Source organism: Leiobunum rupestre, chromosome 2 (genome assembly GCF_980474605.1).
Source record: "Leiobunum rupestre chromosome 2, qqLeiRupe1.1.hap1, whole genome shotgun sequence".
Classification (NCBI taxonomy): domain Eukaryota; kingdom Metazoa; phylum Arthropoda; class Arachnida; order Opiliones; family Sclerosomatidae; genus Leiobunum; species Leiobunum rupestre.
The window spans coordinates 28,260,818-28,281,720 of NC_143385.1; the positions used below are offsets into that span (position 1 = coordinate 28,260,818).

Here is a 20,903-nt window from a genome sequence, read left to right on the forward strand (position 1 = left end):
TTGCACCAATGACATTGTTAAATCCGCTAAAGAGACCTTTTTCAATTATCCCTGTAAATATATCTTCTGACTAACAAGATCATTTAAAAGGGACATTTTCAGAATGTTCTCTGTCGAAGGTTTGAAGTTTCGCACAGAGTTTTCAATCACTATTAATATGAAAAGGTAGTGTTGTCCCTCTATTTTCTGTTTGTGTGGAAGTCTACTGGACGTTTTTGCATCTTTCCATTCCAAATATTTCGCTATTATATTTAAATAAATATATGTCAATCGACAATATTACGCAACCGAGATTATTCAACGTTTAATGCTTATTATCCAAACGTTCCTTACTAGCTTTTAAATATCTATCAATTCCTTGTTTCTTCAATTATTGGTGACTTCTATTCAACAATGGCATCTCACAAATCAAACACACCTCCATCCTCAAAAATATTCACTTACCCACCGCCTTGTACTCTGACGGAGTTATTCTGATAACGCTCTTTAATGGATTCGTGAATTAATAGTGAAATATTCTCAATCGGTGGTTCTTAAGGGCATTTCTTACGTTAATCATTGTACTTTGAGTGAAGCGCCACAAGGAATCGTGCTCAGTCCACTCTTTTTATCCGTAATAACGAATCCCTAGATGTTCCGATGTTACCAAACTAGGATATCCGATCAAACAGAAAGCGATTGTCAAAAATTACAGTTTAATCTTGACCATCTCCATATTTGGTCATCCAATCTCGGTATAAACTTCAATCTGTCCAAAACTTTGACTCTCTACCTGGGAAGGTCCAATCCGCACCAGACATGCATGCTTAGCGGATCCGTTATGAAAAATACTAACATTGTAAGTCAGATCCTAATTCGATGAATTTAATCTTTTCTTAAACTTCAGTAAGCGTATTTACTCAATTCCGGGCTTAACTCGTCGAATCTTTTGTTTTCACTCTGAAACATTTACGCAAACTATATACTGCTCTTAAATTCTGCCAAACATCGACTTTGCGCATGTGGTGTGGTTTCCCGTTCTGTAAGGTGACGAACCCATTCTCACGAAAGCTCATAATGGAATTAACTCACAAGTTAGACCAGTCTTCACACTCGATTGCAACTGAACGAAAAGAAAAACTCTTATTATTTTAGCTTAATACGCGAGTTTCTCTTTTAACGAGAGGCTTTTATCCTAGCAGGTATTATCTTACAGGTTTAAAGTCTAACGATACTTTATTTTTAAAAAAAAACAGGATTTATTTGTATCAACAGCAGCTCCAACACTGTCGTCGTTGTTTGATGTTGACTTCTTGCGTCCAAGATGTTTATCTTGAAAATTTTGGCTAACTTTCATCTGCTAACTTAAAACACCCATATTAACATATTTCCGTTGAAAACCTTAGTCTTATTTTCCTGCACTAAATTATCCATGGAAAATTACTGACTTTTCACTTTAAAGTTTCACACTAAAGGGAACAAAAATAACTTAATCTATGACTCTGATAAATTTAAGTATGGGTTTAGCTTAATCATCAATTAAGTATGAATTTTTATTTATTAACCATAAGACAAAATAGCTCGAACTGTGAGGATGATTAAAATAATTATATGTCTAAATTTCTTCTAATTTGGATTACGAAAAAAGAATCGGTTTATTCTTTAATTACTCCAACGTTAACTGTCAGCGTTTTGACTTCCTACGGTTTTCGGAGTAAACATTTTGCGCATTGCTAGCGTGTAAATGATTCCATGCGCGATGGACCGTAAAGGTTGTACCCCAGACAGGATCATTTAAAAAGTGCTTTTGACTCTGTTTCATTTTAGTCAGGCATTCTAGTTTCACACAATTAAATTGGTCGGAGGTATGAAAATGGAGGGGCTACAGCATTTTCACGGATTTTTAAAACGCAGCTGTAGCTTTTTATTTAAGAAATATGATATAACGAATATTTCAATAGATTAAACGAGTATTTTTTAGAAGATACCAAGAGCTATATAATATGTTTAATTCCCGCCAATTTTAGTTCAGTTTTCGTGGGAAAGGTTACGCTTCCTAGAACCGGGTGATCCTTATAGGTCTCGTCACCCCGCAGGTCGATATGTCTTTGTCAATTGTTGCGCAGTCTGATTATACCGTCGCTAGTACCTCGTTCAAGGACCTGTTATAATTCGTTGACTTTCAACTGCTTCGCCATGGTCAACAACGTGATGTAATGTAACCCGTCAAACAAGCCATCCAAATCGAGTCATTCATCAATTGGATGTCCAAGGCCTGTTCATTCGTGGCCTCGTTAGTTCAATAATTGTAATATTTTTTTCTATTTCTAGCCATTTTTATTGGACTATTAACAATTATCTTAGCATTGGTTGTTCCTTATATTGGATCTGCCACTACCGTGATATTTTTAATCAGTGGAATATTCAGTGGGCCATTGGCAGCTGTCTTCTTACTAGCGTTCTTTAAAATTGTTTTAAATTGGAAGGTAAGTTTAGTTAATGTCTCATCGAATTTCAATAATTGGTTAACCATTATTTTCAAGAAGTGACATGCATTTAAAAATATCAAATTCCACATTGAAACCACTTATGCCGTTAATCCATTGGCGATATTATTAGTTTTTGAGCTTTAACCTCATTTCGTCACACTTCAACAAGCATAATTAGAGCTCTGAGCATAAATGAATTGTTAATAATAAACAGCTAGGCTTACACCAAAGGCACCCCCTCAGGCCCAAGTCATCGAGCGACTGTTAACAGGTGGCCGGGCTCGTTTGGCCACCAGTTTTTACAAAGATAGGTTCACAAATTTAAAAGAAAATTGTTTTATTGATTTCTATTTCGTAATTTTCTCTGTGCTTAATGACGTATTCAATTATGCGAACGATTCACGTAACTTGGAAAAGATTGGATAAATTAATTTTATGAATCTAGGCCGTGACCTCAGCTGTGGTTTTGGTAGTCGCATTCATATCTTGGTGCACATATGGATCTCAGTTCAATGGCATGAATGCAAAATTCAGACGAATTTCAATTTCTAACTGGAATGACTTTAATTCTTCTACGAACGGTAGTATGGAGCTACGTGCCAATGAAGGTGAATACCCGTAAGTGTTCTTTATTATTTGTAGATTCATAAGCATCAAAAGTTTATATCTCTTGTTGCACTTAAGTAAGAATTCCTGGTATCACGACCTTGCAGAATTTTAGATCAGATTCTATCCGATTTTCTGTTAAACATAAAAAAAATATATATCCCATTTTTATCATAGAAAAGATGTATTTTTGCTTTATTCATATTCGCCAGTTTGGTATCCGGCAATTGCTTTCATTTGCACTTTTGCGATAGGAGCTGTGTTATCTTACATCAGTAGTAAGTACATTATTTTCTGAAATTATAAAAATGAGGGAAAAATTAAAATTTTTGGGTATTGATTTATTAAGTCGTAGTTACTTAGTCCAAATAATATCTGTATAGTCCTAAACCAATTTCTTAATATCCCGATGGAACTGCTTCTAACGTAAAGAAGGGTTAGTGCTCTTCGCTTCCTTAAACGTGTTGATCATTGAGAGTTGATTTTCAATTAAAATGACTTGATTTGAATTAAGTAAAAAGATCTTTGGTCTTTTTACCATTTATTTTGTGATGTCATATTGTCATGGCCCGCTGCCTTTCTCTGGTTCAGTTACTTTCACCTATGATACCAATTAGCAAGGCTGAACCGATTTCTTCCTGTACTATCTTCCCCGTTTCCGGTTTGACCACACTTTACTAATAGGTTGATCATCGAAGTCGTCAGCGGGTGGAGTCGTTATTTCCGACGAGTGACCTATAATGACGAGATTAATGTACTTATTGAGATGGGTCTTTATTTCACAATAAAGTTCTAATTGCGATAACCGATATTACTTTTGTAAAACAATAATTGGTGCTTATTAAAATTAATAAAGTTTTATGTACAAAGAAATCATTAGAAAAATCATTTAAAAGTTAAAATAGAGATGTTTTCTGTTTTTTTATATAACAGACGATACTACGCTAAAAAATCGATTTTTCAAACAAATCGTACACTAACTTCATGTGTCACGTTATTTAAAGATTTATTTTCTTTGAAACCGATAACAATTACATAGAAGAAATGTTATCTCTGAAAAGTAAAACCATGTTCTGTGTCGGTTTTATAAGTAGTCTTTTTTACGAAATAAGCATTTAATGAAAACCTGAAATTAACCTCAAAGACAATGTTTCTTTAGAAACTCGATACCAAAATTAATTTGTGTAAACATTATCTCATTTGGGATCTGTTTTTCGAATTAAATGGAGATTCATTTTAATATTGCTCCATGTAATATTTGGCGTTCGTATCTTTTCTTAATAATTGTATGGAAGAATTCTGCAGTTATGTAGAGGCTGAAAAAATGGTCATAATATCAGAATGCAATTGTTTTACAGCTAAGAGAGATTTTAAATATTGTTCATTAGTGAAACATTCTTCATCTGTTATTTCGCAATGAGTTGACGATTCAATTAAGTTTCTTAGAATTGATGTTCCTATTTCAGATCGGCTTAACTTATTCCGAGAAAATGACAAAAATTACAACAATCGTTTTCCAAAAACATTTGTTCTCAACGAAGATGAAAACAGAAAGATGGCATTGTAAGTTTAAAACCTTGTGGTTTTAGTAAAAGGATACACGGAAAAAGTGTATCCTTTTATCAGAAAAAGGTGAATTGACGTGCTAAAACGGAACCTTAAGCGTATTGACAAGGCATAAGTAACATAACGTAGTAGGTTTTATAGTACCGAAAAGGCAAACAAGATGTGCAGAGACACCATGAATTAGCTATTTCAAGAAATATTTTTAAACGTGATAAGACTTGATATATCTTAAAAACTTGGAGGTGATTGGTCCTCGGGTTTTTTGTAAGTTATCGTACGGGAACGGTTCTACAAGACAGTGATGAAATATTTTGCAACAACTTGCAACTTTTGGATAAAGAGCCTTTAGAAAAAGTCGCATTTTGCTCAAAATTGGCCCATTGATTGCATTTTACAGAATATCTGTTCAACCGAATTTTACCAAACTTTAAATTTATGTATAACATAATTCTTTACACGCTTTGCAAAAAGAAATTCAGTGGATTTCCATGTAGGGAACGTTTGGTCATCTGGTGGCAGGTATCGAAATATAATTTATATTTTCGGATACAACTTAAAACAACAATTTAAATTTTATATACAATTATTATATTGAGTTGATATTTAGTTTTGTCCTTAAAAAGTCGATTTCAAAACACTGTGCATAGAACTTCTTCTAACTGCCTTTTTTCTTTATCAAAGACAAATTTGAATTATCCAATCCATAACCCAGAAAATTAGTAATCTTTATAAGTGTTTGTATTTTTGTGGGAATAAACAGCCCTACGGCGAGCATCGACGCCAAAATTGTTTTAAAACAATTTATTTCGGGCGTTAGCAACGGTGGAAAATATGATGAATGCGCGGTTACACACCTTAATAGAAACGATGCTTTAGCTGTCTGGGAGACTAGACAGTGTCTGCAACACACAACAGATGTCTTTTTATCTCGCCAACGTTGGTTGCCCTACGCGTACACGTCATTTAAACGTTGCTGAAACTGTCTTTTTTCACCTCGCATTGTGTAAGCCTTTTGTAAAATAAAAACCAGTCTTGCATTATTTATTATTTAGGGAATTTGTTCATTTCCTTAATTGGATATCTCGTAAATTAAGTGAAGTACTAAGTAATTAACGTTAATAATTAAATAGATATTTCCTTATTTAGCAAATTATAAATGTTCTTAGTTAGCAAGTTAATAATTTAATTACTTAGAAAATTAGCAATATCCTTAACTATACAGGGTGTTTTGAATTGCTCTGTCTGCAAAAATTTATTTCCGATTTTTCTGAAATTAAGGATTTAAAGCGATCCTACACTAGAAATAATACCCCGAAAATTTTGCAACTCTATATCTTGCAGTTTCTTAAATAAAATGCTTAGTCAGAGCAATTCAAAACACCCTGTATAAAATGCATTATAATTAACTTAGCACTTACCATATTTAGTTAACTAACAATGTTAGTTATTTAGGATAATACTATTTCCCGTTATTGTTTTTACCCATTTCATTAAAAAGTTAACTAGTAATTTATTTTATTAATAAAGTAGTTATTTCCGTATTTGGCAAAATAACAATGTAATAAATAAGAAATTTTCTTAATTTCCAAATTTATATTATGGGGTTTCTTTTGTTTTTCTCTGTGTGGTCATTTTTCTCAAAAACTAGAAGAATTAGAGTTACGAAATTTTTTTAGTATTATGTCTAGTGTGTAAACGCTTATACTCAAACTTTTTAGAAAAATGGGAAAATTGTTCGGGTTTTTGAAACAATATTATTAGCGGAAAGATGCTAGACAAAGCATTCCAATTGTAGAACACTGTCGATAATGTAAAAATAAAATAATACAAGTTTTTAACAAATATACGAGGTGAAGAAAGAACTAGATGTCCATAAGGGCGATAGCCAGTTTTCTGCGCAAATTTAAAAAATGTACTTAAATAGGTGATTTAACCAAATAATAAAAAATATGAGGCCTACTTATAAAACATTTTCTTTTACGTTTGCGCAAAGCTTGGTTGTCAGGTACTATTTCAAGCGAAACTTTCAGTTTTAAACCATTCTCTAACATTTATTGAGTCCAACCAAGAACTAGGCCAATTTATTATCGTGAGCAGCGCGCTTCTATGTTTGAGTTATTTTACGAAGATGCCAATCGTAACGCTCAAAGAGTAAGTCAAATGTTTAGTATTTACTATCCGTAAAGAAAACTAGGCCACAACACCTTTCTCAGACATGTTCGAGACAACTACTGAAACGCAATCCCAGGTTCCGTGGACATGACCGTCAAAACCTTAACATGGAAGATATCGCTCCAGCCTACTTTTCTGCGTACCATCGAGCAAGCGACGATCTCAGGTTATCAAGGAAGACCATTAAGAGAACTCTTCACAATCACCACTTTCATTCGAATCGAGCTACCCTCCACCAAGCTCTGCATGAAGGAAATATGGAACTATGACATGATTTTTGCAAGTGGCTAATTAACATGTTTGATGATGACCCAAATTGCATTATGTTATAATTTAGTTGTGCTTCGTAACTAAGCACAATGATTAGATCAAATAAGGTTGATGACCAATAGAATACGTGCGGGAACATGGATCTGAGCAGCAGCGTAGTTTTTATGGAATAATAATGCGAATCTCCGATAGAGGTCGCTACTTTCTGGTAACTGCTATATAAAACTTTCTCAACTTTATATTCCTAACACATTACTTATCTTATGGTGGCGAGAGTTCATTTGGGAGAGATGGACCTTTCAACCACAAAAACAAGCACATGTGAAGTGATGAAAATCCTCACTGAGGTTTCCCTTATCATCATCAACAACAATTTTGACTGAATGTTTGGGCGGGTCTGGTCAGACGTAGTTATCGGCCCATTTTTCCTTTTTCCTAACAAATCCTCTTTATGGACAAAATTACTTGCAACTTTTGCAGAAAATGGAGCAGACGCTATTCCGATGGAAACCTAAAGACACCTATGGCACCAACATGACGGTGCACCACCCTATCAACCTCGATTTGTTGTGGAGCATCTTAACGAGTTCCTTCCGCGTTGGATTGGACTTTCACTTATTGGGTTGCATCAATGAAAGATTTAACGAGATGATTTACGACAACGAATTATTGAAGCCTTCGACCTTCTCACTCATGACATTATGGCCGGCACGTTTCGATAGATGATCCATCGTGCAGAAACATGCATTGTGGCCAACGGAGATATCATCGAACCTTACATGTAGATGAGATGATATTATTTTACGAATGAACTTTAAAATGAACCTATTTTAAGACATTTTTTAAATTTGCGCACAAAAACTGGCTAATGCCCCATATGGACATTCTGCTTTTTTTCATCATCTCGTATCTTCGTGAATCATTCATTTTCACCTAGGAGGATTCAAGTGTACCTGGAGAAGAATTCGGAGGGGGGGGGGGGCACGGGAGAGACAGCTCAAAGCCTCAAACCCTTGGACATAAAACTACAACGGAGCCATCTAGTGGAGAAAATGTGAACTATGACCACGTGTTTGGTTTAGGAACTGGATAAAAAAATAATTTTTTATGGCACCTAGAATCGCTACGACAGTTGTCAAAGCAACAATATTTCCCCATAATTAAATTTAAACTTAACATTCATTGCAACTTTCTTTGAAATTATATAGTTTTCGGTCAAATTTCTTCGACGTGGCCTAAGCTAAAAACCGTTAAAGTTCGAAATACTGTCTAGCAGACGAATGTTTTGGTAACTCCTAGGATACTTTGAAGCTTTGTAGATGGCGCTAAGAACGTTATGTCCAAGTATTTGACACACCAGGCGACAGCTGTAGCCGAGCCGCGAGGCATGGATCGGCGGAATACAAATTTCTTCTCCAGGTACACTTGAATCCTCCTAATTTTCACAATGTAAATTTTTTCTTCGTACATTGTCGACAGTGCTCTACAACTTTCTTATTGGAATTTTTTGTCAAATATTGAGTTTGTCAAAAACGCGAACAATGTTTCAATTTTTCTCATAATTTGAATTAAAGCGATCCTATTCAGATATAACTCTTTTCAAATTTCGTAACCCTAACTTCTGTTGTTTTTAGAAAAATACCCAAATGCGAGTTTCTAAAGTCAATAAAAATATATATTCGATTAAATGCATTGTTAATTGAAAAACACTATAGAAAAATCCTTTCCAATGGCTAAGGTTTCTATGATAATCTTTCTAACAATGTCTAACGTTTTAAAACGGTAAACCCACTAAATATTCCTTTTACACAAAAAAATAATAAATAATTATCCCTCATAAACGTTAAATAAATCCAATAAAACCAAAATTACGTAAGCTGTTAAAAGTGAAAGTGTGTAAGAATTTATAGCCCGGTGTACCTAGAAACAGGGGCCATTCCACCAGAGGCCGATCATCATAGTGCCCCCAAGCCCGGACAGGTGACAAATCCAGCATGGTTACTTATGGTCGCACCTTGGACGCAAGCCACTCAACCCAGCAGAAGGTGCAGCGATTGGGTACCAATTCATATTTCGCACACAGCAGTGGGATTAATAGTGGATGTTATAGCAGCTCCAGCAGACACCCTACCTACGGAGGTAAAGAGTCAAATCCTTTGGAGAGAGCTCCTAAAGGGGAACGAAGGGCACTCAGCGGTCCACATAACCCGGAAAAGATGGCACCGGAGATCCCGGTGGGCTACAAAAGGCCGGTTAACAGAACCACCGTGCCTTCATATGGAGGCCCACCACCCCGCAGCAGGCTACCCAATCCGACGAGGCGGCCAGTTTGCCTGGACCCTCTCCGTTAGCCTGGGCCGAAGCTCAGTATAAAGCCCAAACCGGACCGAAGTCGGAGGTGGAGATAGGACCATTTGATCAGAGCTAACATTTTCCAGTGCGCCACCGCCCTTATAGGTTACAAGAGCCGGACGCCAACTCCCGGGCAAAGCCACCAGTTATTGCACACTCTAACCCATTTAGCTTTTTCACGGCGGAGTGGCTAGCACTTTCGCTAAGAGCAACAGGATCCTAGCCTAGTACGCAGTTTAACTCGTTCACCTGAATTAAAGGGATAGAATATCGCTAGTGGTGCTTTGGGTATTAGCCTTAATGATTATTATTATATAGAAGAGTAGAACGCTAGTTTTAACTGCAATGTTTAAGAGTAATCTAATATAAATAATTGATTCGTTTTCATTCTGAGGTACGTAAGCAAATATTGAGTGGGATCAGTGATGAGAGCTGTTCCGGTTCTGTCGTTTGTTCAAAAAGATATTTAAGCGGAAATGGCACCGGCCCAAAGCATAGTATCATGCTGAAGTAGAACATTGTTCCCTTACGATTTCAGTAGTAGTTTATAGAGAAACTCATTGAGTAGAAACATTTAATACAATTTATGATAAATTTCAGATCTGCCTCTGGCGGCAAAAACGAGGTAAATGAAGGAAGAGAAGTTGACTCTGTAACCTTGCTGTAATTCGTCGAAAATCACCATTTCTCAAAATTAACATATACTCTTGCTAATTTGAATAAAAATACAATTTATTTTACATTTTAACGAAATTTTGCCATTTTGAGTATGTTTCTTAAAAATGTGTTTCGGTTAGTTGAACCTGCTTTGTTTCCATTTTCACTAGTAGCCCCTCAATTATATTTCGGTTTAAACCAACTTTTTGGCGACTAAGGTTGCCACTACGTCTGCTTATAACTTAAAATCTGCTACCAGTTCAAAATTCTCGTTAAATAAAAAGAAACTCGTTACTTGAAAAGAAAATTCAATTTTAATTTTTCCTTCAGTTATTTGGTTAATTCGCAAGTTTTAGATGGTAGAGGGGGTTAATTTCATATCTGTATAGCGTGATTTAAAGCGACTACACCAACCAACAATAAAACGATTATAACATTTACGCGGACACTCGTTTATTAAACTAAAGGCAAAACGAGATTTAAGGTAGATATGGTTTACATTTAATCGTTAGGGTGGATGTTTTCCACGTCTCTATTGGAATCAAGTAGTCGTCTTGTGGAAATAATCCACCTAACCTCTTATTTGCGGAAAATTCCAAAGAATGACAGTTTCACCTTAGACCAAGAAACACAGGGACGTCTCGCTCATAGCATACCCAACGCTTTATTTTTCGGCGGGGCTTTGTTGCGGCTGTGGTAGGGAGAGGGGGGGTTAGGTGATAGAGATAGTCAATAGGCGCCATCCATGAGTGATAAAAATAACGTTTTTTAAAGAACTTGAAAAAAATAATCATAATTTAGGGACACAAATATTAAAAAACGTACCAGAAATTTCGTTTTTTGGAGCCACACTGTTGCAGGCCACGTGCTGACAAATTGTAGGGCTGTGCACGTGACTCAAATAGCCAATAAAAATTGACTTACCATTGCTACTAGCGACACAGCGCGAGATAAATAGGAAATAGGCAGCCGCAACGAAGCTTCGGGCGCAAAATATCTACTGTGCGACGTCCCTGTGTTTCTTGGTCTAAGGTTTCATCATCGGGCTTTGTTAATTATGCCATTATCCCTAGTGTGCAAATGTTAACGTTAGATTTGGGCTGGGGTTTTCGAAATCGAAACAAGTGTCTGAAAAGTTTCGAGGATTGCACCTTGGAGGGAAGAAACGTTAATTTTCTGCCTCTGCATATCTCGTTTATGGCGACCAGGATCACCATCATAAGTTCGACTTCGTAAATGACCCATTTTGGGGTACAATACGGATTTGATTCTTTTTTACGGAAGTGGGAACCAATTTGGTTTGCACATTTAAAGTTCTAGTCCTCTGAAAGCTTCAATGCATCAGCTTTAATAGGGTCCGTAATGCTGTCAACTGTCCTGAAACATCGGAATTACGAACAAGATGAATATAGATAAACCGTATAAATTTCGATAATTTGTTTATTGGATAAGCATCCATGAATAAAGTGCACCTACCTTTAACTTTGGATTATCAAACAAATGAATAACGGATAAATGCTTTATCCATTGTCGAAACAAATATTATCCAATTTATTCGTTTAGATAAGAGCTCATGAATTTTTTTTTATTATTCAAAGAAAAAAGGGCTGATTGAGTCTGAGAAGACCGCGAGCCCGGCGAAGAGGTTCAGTATCATAAGATCGACTCTCATAAGGTCGACTGAACCTGCCCATAAGGTCGACTGTCGACCTTATGAACACTATGGGCAGTCCATAAGGTCGACTCTCCTACCCTAACCATAAGATCGACTTCCATAAGATCGACTGTTGATGTTCATAAGATCGACTGCTCACAAGGTCGACTTTTTGAAGTCAAATCAAAGTCACCTGATAGTTAAGCCATAGAAAATAGAAGGGTTTATTAGCCTTTGACAACTGTACTAGGTAAGGCTTATATTTAATATAGTCGATCTTATGAACATGCCATAAGATCGACTGTCGATCTAATGAACCACCATGTTGTTCATAAGATCGACTGAACTTGCTCATAAGATCGAGTGCTCATAAGATCGACTGCTCATAAGGTCGACTCTCATTTCCTTCTTAAGATACTATAAATAGAGTAATAATTCTGCAATAGAGTTTTCTGAGATCCTACTGTTGCAAACACGAAATTTATTTGATTTGTTATTAGATAATTTTTAATTTTCATCGAAATGTGTGTATGTTTTTTTAAATTGGTAATTAACTTCTTATTTAAACCAAAAGAGTGTGATTTCCAAAATTTTTAAACTTGAGTTAAATTATTCGGAAAGCATCCAAATTATATATTTGCTTTCAACCAGACGGCGACACGGCATAGGTTTCGTTTGCAATAAAGAGTATATGTTTTTTTAACTAGTTTTAGCTTTGGTTTTAGTTAGATCATGAATTTATTCATTTTAAAATGAATAAATTCATGGTTAGATTCATAATTATTTAAAATTATTTATGTTAAACCAGCATTAATAATGCCGGTTTAAATGGTTTTATTTAAATAGTTTGAGACTTAAGTTAATTAGAAAAGTTCAAGATAAAGACTTGGATTAAACTTTCAACTTGAACAACTTCCACTGTATGGTAAGAAACAATTTAAAATTCAATTTTTATTAGACTTTATTGTCACTTAATACTTATAAATAGCTGATTAGTTTGATTAATTGATTATTAAGAAAGACTCCTTGAGTACTTGACTTATTGTTCAAATATAAATGAGTTCTAAAGTTCTAAAGTTTATTGAAACTAGCAAAAGGCAATGCCCATCACGCTAGTATGAAAGAGATACAGAATAAAATGTGTAATAATGAACACATACAAGAATATATACAGTATATACAATCAATTGAGCAATAATAAAAAATTACTACTGGAGTTCGAGATGTCGCTTCAATTCCCGCAGAAATTTCGAGCGAAGAGGAATGCAATGGAGGTTAAGTTATTTTACTAATTTAAACTTGTTGTAGGCCTCAGACATTGTCCCAGTGACCAAACCCTATTGACATTGAACATTTAAACAATGACTGATGACCGTAATGAGACGCATTTTTAAAATAGTCGGAGACTTTTTCAAAATTGGAAGCCCTTGGTATTCCATCGCGGTCCTACCTCCTCAAATATCAATATAAAAATAAATTGTCCCTTAATTTTTTGGCTTAATTTCAATAATTAAATAATATGCATATTTGGTTTGAAAATTATTAGACACTTTGAGAACCAAATGAACAAATTATTTGATATAGTATTAAATATTTGGATGGTATACAGTATTTGATCAAATATTATTTGACATGGTCCCTGTAAAAAAAAGTATTTGCACATCCCTATTTAAAGGAAATTTGTTTATATCGATAACAGAAAATCAAATGATTGAGTAAATTGCAAAAAGATAATTTATTAAAAATGTGAAATATGAAGTTCATATATTTACATTGACTAGTTATTAAAACAATTTTTAAAAAGGTTTTAGGAATGAACATAATATTGAAAATGTTATAATAGCACTAGATTTTTTAAAAACAATATTTAAAATAAAACAATTATCCATATTTAAAAATTATTTGTCTATAAAAAAAATCCATCCAAAAGAAAGCTATTTTCATAATACTGGAACATGAATTGGTTGAGGCGGATTCATCTGAAATATTTGACATTAATTACAGAAAATGTCCGATATGCAAGAAAAATGCGTTAAATTCGATAACCAACCTTAGGTAAAAACAATTTGAAATTCTTCCATGATTTGACCGCAGACTGGACAACGAAGAGATAGAGGATCTTCTCGTCGCGCAGCTTGATCCGCAAGTTCCTCGGCGCATTCTTGACAACAGCAGAAATGACGGCATGGCATGGCCATGCGACTTCGTGGGACAGCCCAACAAATGATGCAGGTCAAAACTTGAAGATTGGCTGCGCCTTCTACTTGAACCTCTTGAACGGGAGCATAATTCAAAGGAGGGAGGATCGGTGCCGGAAAATATTGTCCATAATCATCTGCGGGAATTTGAAAATCTTCTTCGTCGTCGTCGTCCTGGATGTTTGCGGCTTGAGGGTCTGCGGCGAGAGCTGGTCCAGCTAGAATCTGAACGGGAACCGGCGCTGGAAGCACGAAGAAAATATTTGGCGCTGCATCATCTAGAAATAATTCAAACTATTTATTATCGGCCAAATACTGTTGGTATACAAAGTTCGTTTCCTGTATATTATACTAGATGGCGCTATAAGCTAATATCTACTAGATGGCGCCACTGACTGATATAGTCTTAAACTAAACTTCACCTATTTTTGTTTTTTTTTCTTGTTGTTATAATTCAATATATACATTTAAGTATATCTGCGTACCATTTTCTTGAGGTATGTCTGGGTCGGGAATCACAAAATGTTGCCCAGGCTCTATCCTGTGTTTGACTCTATCCATAAAATCTCCGATAGTTAAATTTCCATTACCATAACATTCAGATAATCTCATAATTGCTCTAAAAAACAAAATAACAATTGAATTAGCAGAAAGAAATTACTTAAAAATATAGATGAAAGCAACTAACTTGTTGTTATGGAGATATTTTTTGTTACGCCCACAACGAATGACTTGGTCCTGTTCTACCCCCAAAGGATAGTCCCTTTGTTCCCTATCTTCTACCATTCTCAGTTTGTCTAAAAAGAACTTTAATAATTATAAAAAGAGAGAAAAAAGGGTAAAAAATCGCTTCTCTACTTACCAAGGTACAGGTAAATATTTGGATGTTTGGTTGGCAGACTTCGATTAAACTGAGAGTTAAACGACTCTGTGTCGTTGTTCGTTCTTTTGGTGCGACCGTAGACAGAGACTCTATCGGCACCAACTACGTCCAACCAATATTGCTGAATATAATCAGCTAAAGCGTTCAAACTTCCAGTTTCGACGTTTGAATACTGCGATAAATAAAAACTTTGTTTATTAAAGACGAAAAAAGATGTAAAATATTTAAACTATATTAAATTTACTAACCTGAAGCAATGAAAGTTCAGCAATTTTACCCCTTATGTGAGCAAGCCCGTGGGACATGTCGTCAGCTTTAAGAAGTGGCAATATCATGATGAGTTTCATGATACCGCGAGCATCTTGACGATCCTGATCTCTTTCTTCATACATTGCCAAAAGTGTTGGCCTCTTCTGCATTTTGCGGTATATAGCCTATTTGTATCAAAACGGAAATTATCAGACGACGATTTAATTTAGAACTTAAATAATGAATTTATTTAAATTCATGCTAAAATAAACACTGCAACGCGCCTGGAAAGCCTAATGGATTCTAAAGGCTGGTGGTGATCAAAGATCGTTACTTATTGGCGAAAAATTTAAATATATAATCTTTATCTTCGGCGGTATGGTAAATTCAGAAAATATTTTACAATCATCTTCAACAATTATATCGTCATAAGTTATAGCTAGAAATAAATTATTCAAATACCTGCGCAAAATGGAACCAGCATCCAGATATACGAGCTTGTGGGAAATGATTGGACAAGCTCTCTTGTAGTCCCATCTCGAAATCCGTCATAACTTCCTCCGGCTGCAGTTGTGGAAATTCCAGACAAATCCAGTTGAACAGTTCATCATAGGCAGCTTTGGTTTTCCTGGTGAGAAGGGCAAAGACAAATGGGAACGCATATTCGCCGGCTTGAAAGTGAACGGTAACCAGTTGCTTGAAAAGAGCTGGCACAGAAAACGTTCCGTCAACGAAAATGGACTTCATGGCGTTCACCTTCGTAGTCATGAAGTGCGAGACGAAGACGAGACTATTAGAACCTGGAAGAAAAGCTCTGAAAAAAGGATTATTTCTTGTGTCCACGCTGAAACGAAAACCAGGTTCGATAGCCAGTGCGTCGGCGAGCTCGCGGACTGTGCCTGGAACTGGAGGAAAACTCTGAGCCCTGGCTCTAGACATTGTGGATCTCACGCTGTAGAAAGCCGTATCCCTGACATCGAAACGCAGACGGGCTTCGTCAAAAAGCTCCCGGAGCCCTCGGTTGTTGTTGGCGGCTGCGTCGTTTCTGCATCGTTCTCTGAACTCGATATCCCTGATAGCCTTGACTGGAGGTGCATGATTGTGATCTGCGTTTTTTCCTTCTCCAGGGACCAGTACGTCGCTACCGCTTCGCAAAACTTTCCTGCAAGGACACTTAGTCTTTCTATAATCATAGCACTTCGAAAACGTATTACCTTTACTCTCCCTCTCTTTTACGTAAAGAAATTCATCTTGCAAATAAACTACGGTATTTGATCTTAAACCAGGCAAGATTCTCATGGTGGAAGTATCTAAAATGAATTTACTACGAAATATAAGTTAGTTTACTTTTTATTTACCAATGAAGTTTGGAAAACCAATTGAATTCCAACTAATTAGGCTGAAAAGGGAATCGTTAAAATATATTTGACAAAAACGTTACCACGCCGAGCTTTCCAAAACCAAGCTCGTTATTTCGTCGATTAATGAAGCTGAAAGGATATTAAACAAAAAAAGCTATACTACTAAGCTTAATTAGACCGAAAGCCAAAACCCGCAAAACCTGTGGAAACACAATACCTGGAAAATAATTAGGAAATATAATGATATTATAATGAAATTAATATTTTCACAGATTATTAATTATTTTATTATTTATTTATTTATTAGTTATTTTGTAAAATACGTTAAAACACTTGGTTTTACCACCGAGTTCCAAAACGAGAGTCTTCCCTAACGAAGTCGAGTATTGAAAATCCGTAGAACTGAAAAGACAGTTTAAAAAAATGTATATATATATATTAAACAAGTTAATGTCACCACCACAATCGCTGAATGCCAAAATGCTAATTTAAAAAAAAAAGACAACAATTTGACCGTAGCACAGTCTAACTTTTCGAGAGGAATTTTCCGAGAGAATAATTTTGGTCACTCCAAATTTGGGTTTGAACCTTAACTTGTCCGCGTGATATGACGTCAAGTTCGAAATTCACTCCCATTGGAGGGAACGAAAAAGATGACCGCTGCATATAGTCGTTACCCCTCTGAAGTGGGCCAGTGGCTGGCTCTTCCCAACAAAGACTATATACGTTTCGTTTGTACGCCAGTCTACGTAGCAAAGGGTGTATATAGTCTTTGCTTGCCAATTATCCCGCTTGGATTTGACATTTGACATTGGGAAATTTCTCCGTGCTTCTAGAGAATGGGGACTTCTCTTCAAAGTATCCCGCGCTAAAAGCCCGAAAAAGAACGGTGGAGTTCGTAGGAAGAGTCGTAAATCATCATTCGAAGAATGGAAAGGGGGACTTTCGTTTATTGTCTATGGTTGAAGGTTAAACTCGATGTTTCTAAGAAACCCAGTAGCTCAAATTTGGTTTAAAATTTCAGAAAGTGGGAAAAAGCGCCGATATTATATTAAAAACAAATACACACAATTTTTCTATTTTCAAAGAAATAACTATATTTAACACATTGGGTACAAAACTAAGATAATACGAAAAACCTTTATTACACACAAATATTTCGAAAAACAACGCAATTAAATCTATTGAAGGAAAAAATCATTGTTCATTTCAGAGGGAGGATTAGCGTGAGAAGAATAAATTGTAATTAGAATCATAAGTAACATAATACCCCTAAGTATGACACTTGTAGCCTTGCTCATGCATTTTGGATTACTACATCCTTTCTTCACTAACGATAAATCAGAAAAACGACTAGAAACTTTGTAACCCTTCCGGGTTACAAATTTGCTAGTCGTTTTTCTGATTAATACTCTTTGGGATTTAATTTTTTTTTTATTGGTAAATAAAATGGCCGTTATGGTAGACGGCTTATTAGGCCTAACTCTATCGGAAAGTTATACCTAAATACTAAATATTAATTATATTATTAGGGTCATTTTCAAAGTTTGAACTGAATAAAATATTTTTATTGCGTAATTAGCAATTGTAAAAGTTATTCCAGAAGTTTGAAAAAGGTTAATTCTTACATTTTAATTTATTTTTATTTTGATCACAGCGGACAAAACCAGGCATTCATCCAGGTACAAAATACAAGTTTTTCAAATAATAGTCAAAATCTGGAAGAAATTGTAATACAATATTCGTAAACTAAATCTGAAAACTTTTTACATTAAAAACGAAACAAGCTGAAGGTTTTTTAACGTCTACAGTATTTGGTGCACAACATTGATAAACATCAATGAGATTGATCTTCTCAATATACTACACTAGTGATCCACAAATTTCGAGTTGTTGGTGAATTTTTAATATAATACCATTTGCCCGATATAAAGATTTAATATTGTTGGGGAAAATACATACAATTTCGTTAATTTCTTCCGTTGTTAACGTTTCCGTGGTGAAAACGAAATTCTATCAAAGTAATCGGGCGTGAGTTATTTAAATCACGCTAAAGTTAGGTAGAACCTCAAGAAAAAGACCACCTCCAAAATTAATAAATTTTAATCTAAGCATCTTCTTACCTATAGAAGGTCCCTCTTGTATTTAATGTTAGTAAAGCAATTATTTATTTAAAAACATTTTTTTTTAAATTGTCCATTTTTCACATTTTATTTGCTAATCTTCATTCGGCCACCTTGAAAATTCACAACAATTTAATTTAAGTATCTTCTTACGTATAGAAAGGTCGCTCTTAAATTTAGTATTGGTGACAAAAGTATTTCTACCTAACCTTTAAAAAAAATGGCCATATTTCACTTTTTTGGCTAGTCTTCGGTGTAGGAGCTCATTAGGGAGCTAATTAAATTAGAGTAATTAAATAAAAAAACTTTCAAAATTATATAATATAATAAATTAAATATAATTATTAAATTATAAACTAGAGCCGCTGGAGTAAAATGGACACCAAATTCCGATTCAACAGACTCTTTTAGCTCAGGTTTAAAAACCTTTACGAAAAATTTCTTCAAAATGCACGAAATTTAAAAAAAAAATTATAATAATAGTCTGCTTAACTCCAGGGAGCTTGGTATTTAAGGTAAATAAACAAAAAAAAATGTTGGTCTAAATCCATTAATATCGAGTAACAATTACGTTTGATGATTAAAAAAAACATGATTTAAATTAGCGTGATTTAAATAACTCACGCCCGATTACATTGATAGAATTTCGTTTTCACCACGGAAACGTTAACAACGGAAGAAATTAACGAAATTGTATGTATTTTCCCCAACAATATTAAATCTTTATATCGGGCAAATGGTATTATATTAGAAATTCACCAACAACTCGAAATTTGTGGATCACTAGTGTAGTATATTGAGAAGATCAATCTCATTGATGTTTATCAATGTTGTGCACCAAATACTGTAGACGTTAAAAAACCTTCAGCTTGTTACGTTTTTAATGTAAAAAGGTTTCTCATTTAGTTTACGAATATTTTATTACAATTTCTTCCAGATTTTTACTATTATTTGAATATACTTGTATTTTGTACCTGGATGAATGCCTGGTTTTGTCCGCTGTGACAAAATAAAAATGAATTAAAATGTAAGAATTAACCTTTTTCAAACTTCTGGAATAACTTTTACAATTGCTAATTACGCAATAACAATATTTTATTCAGTTCAAACTTTGAAAATGACCCTAATAATATAATTAATATTTAGTATTTAGGTATAACTTTCCGATAGAGTTAGGCCTAATAAGCCGTCTACCATAACGGCCATTTTATTTCATACATTTCGTACCTCATAATATTTTGTAGCGCTATATGATGGGCTAAATTTGAACTCTGACCAATAAATTCGATGACCAATAAAAAAAATTAAATCCCAAAGAGTATTAATCTTCCGGGTTACAAAGTTGCTAGTCGTTTTTCTGATTTATCATTAGTGAAGAAAGGATGTGTAATCCAAAATGCATGAGCAAGGCTACAAGTGTCATACTTAAAGAATTATGTTACTTATGATTCTAATAACAATTTATTCTTCTCACGCTAATCCTCCCTCTGAAATGAACAATGATTTTTTCCTTCAATAGATTTAATTGCGTTGTTTTTCGAAATATTTGTGTGTAATAAAGGTTTTTCGTATTATCTTAGTTTTGTACAGAATGTGTTAAATATAGTTATTTCTTTGAAAATAGAAAAATTGTGTGTATTTGTTTTTAATATAATATTGGCGCTTTTTCCCACTTTCTTAAATTTTAAACCAAATTTGAGGTACTGGGTTTCTTGGAAACAACGACATTGACCTTCAACCATTGACAATAAAAGCTCATCCCTGCCCGAAAGTCTCCGGTCGCATTCTTCAATTGATAATTTATGACTTTTTCCGTACGTTTTCGGGCTTTTAGCGCGGTATACTTTGAAGTCCCCATTCTCCCGAAGCACGGAGAAATTTCCCAATGTCATATCCAAGCGGGATAATTGGCAAGCAAGGACTATATACACCCTTCGCTACGTAGACTGGCGTACAAACGAAACTTATATAGTCTTTGTTGGGAAGAGCCAGCCACTGCAGAGGGGTAAAGACTATATGTAGCGGTCATCTTTTTCGTTCCCTTCAATGGGAGTGAATTTACAGCTTGACGTCATATCACGCGGACAAGTTAAGGTTCAAACCAAAATTTGGAGTGACCAAAATTATTCTCTCGGAGAATTCCTCTCGAAAAGTTAGACCAAGGACAGTTTCCTTGGTTAGACTGTGCTACGGTCAAATTGTTGCTTTTTTTTTAAATTAGCATTTTGGCATTCAGCGATTGTGGTGGTGACATTAACTTGTTTAATATATATATATACATTTTTTTAAACTGTCTTTTCAGTTCTACGGATTTTCAATACTCGACTTCGTTAGGGAAGACTCT

At 34.9% G+C, this 20,903-nt stretch overlaps 1 protein-coding gene and 1 long non-coding RNA gene across 2 annotated transcripts; one reads left to right on the top strand and one right to left on the bottom strand.

Moving 5' to 3' along the window:
- The first annotated feature begins 2,989 nt into the window (after positions 1-2,989).
- LOC149957260 (uncharacterized) lies at positions 2,990-10,187 on the top strand. Its single transcript, XR_016478196.1, has 4 exons — positions 2,990-3,086; positions 3,252-3,352; positions 4,541-4,637; positions 10,035-10,187. It is a non-coding gene; the product is annotated as an uncharacterized LOC149957260 (long non-coding RNA).
- A 3,340-nt stretch (positions 10,188-13,527) lies between these two features.
- Positions 13,528-16,266, bottom strand: LOC149957261 (uncharacterized). The gene is made up of 7 exons (XM_090165503.1): positions 15,538-16,266; positions 15,075-15,260; positions 14,806-14,998; positions 14,632-14,740; positions 14,429-14,562; positions 13,796-14,221; positions 13,528-13,724 (listed from the first exon to the last, which is right to left on the bottom strand). The coding sequence occupies exons 1-6, from the start codon at positions 16,012-16,014 to the stop codon at positions 13,797-13,799; spliced, it is 1,524 nt and encodes a 507-aa protein (XP_090021629.1). The 5' UTR covers positions 16,015-16,266; the 3' UTR covers positions 13,528-13,724; position 13,796.
- Between the last annotated feature and the right edge of the window lie 4,637 nt (positions 16,267-20,903).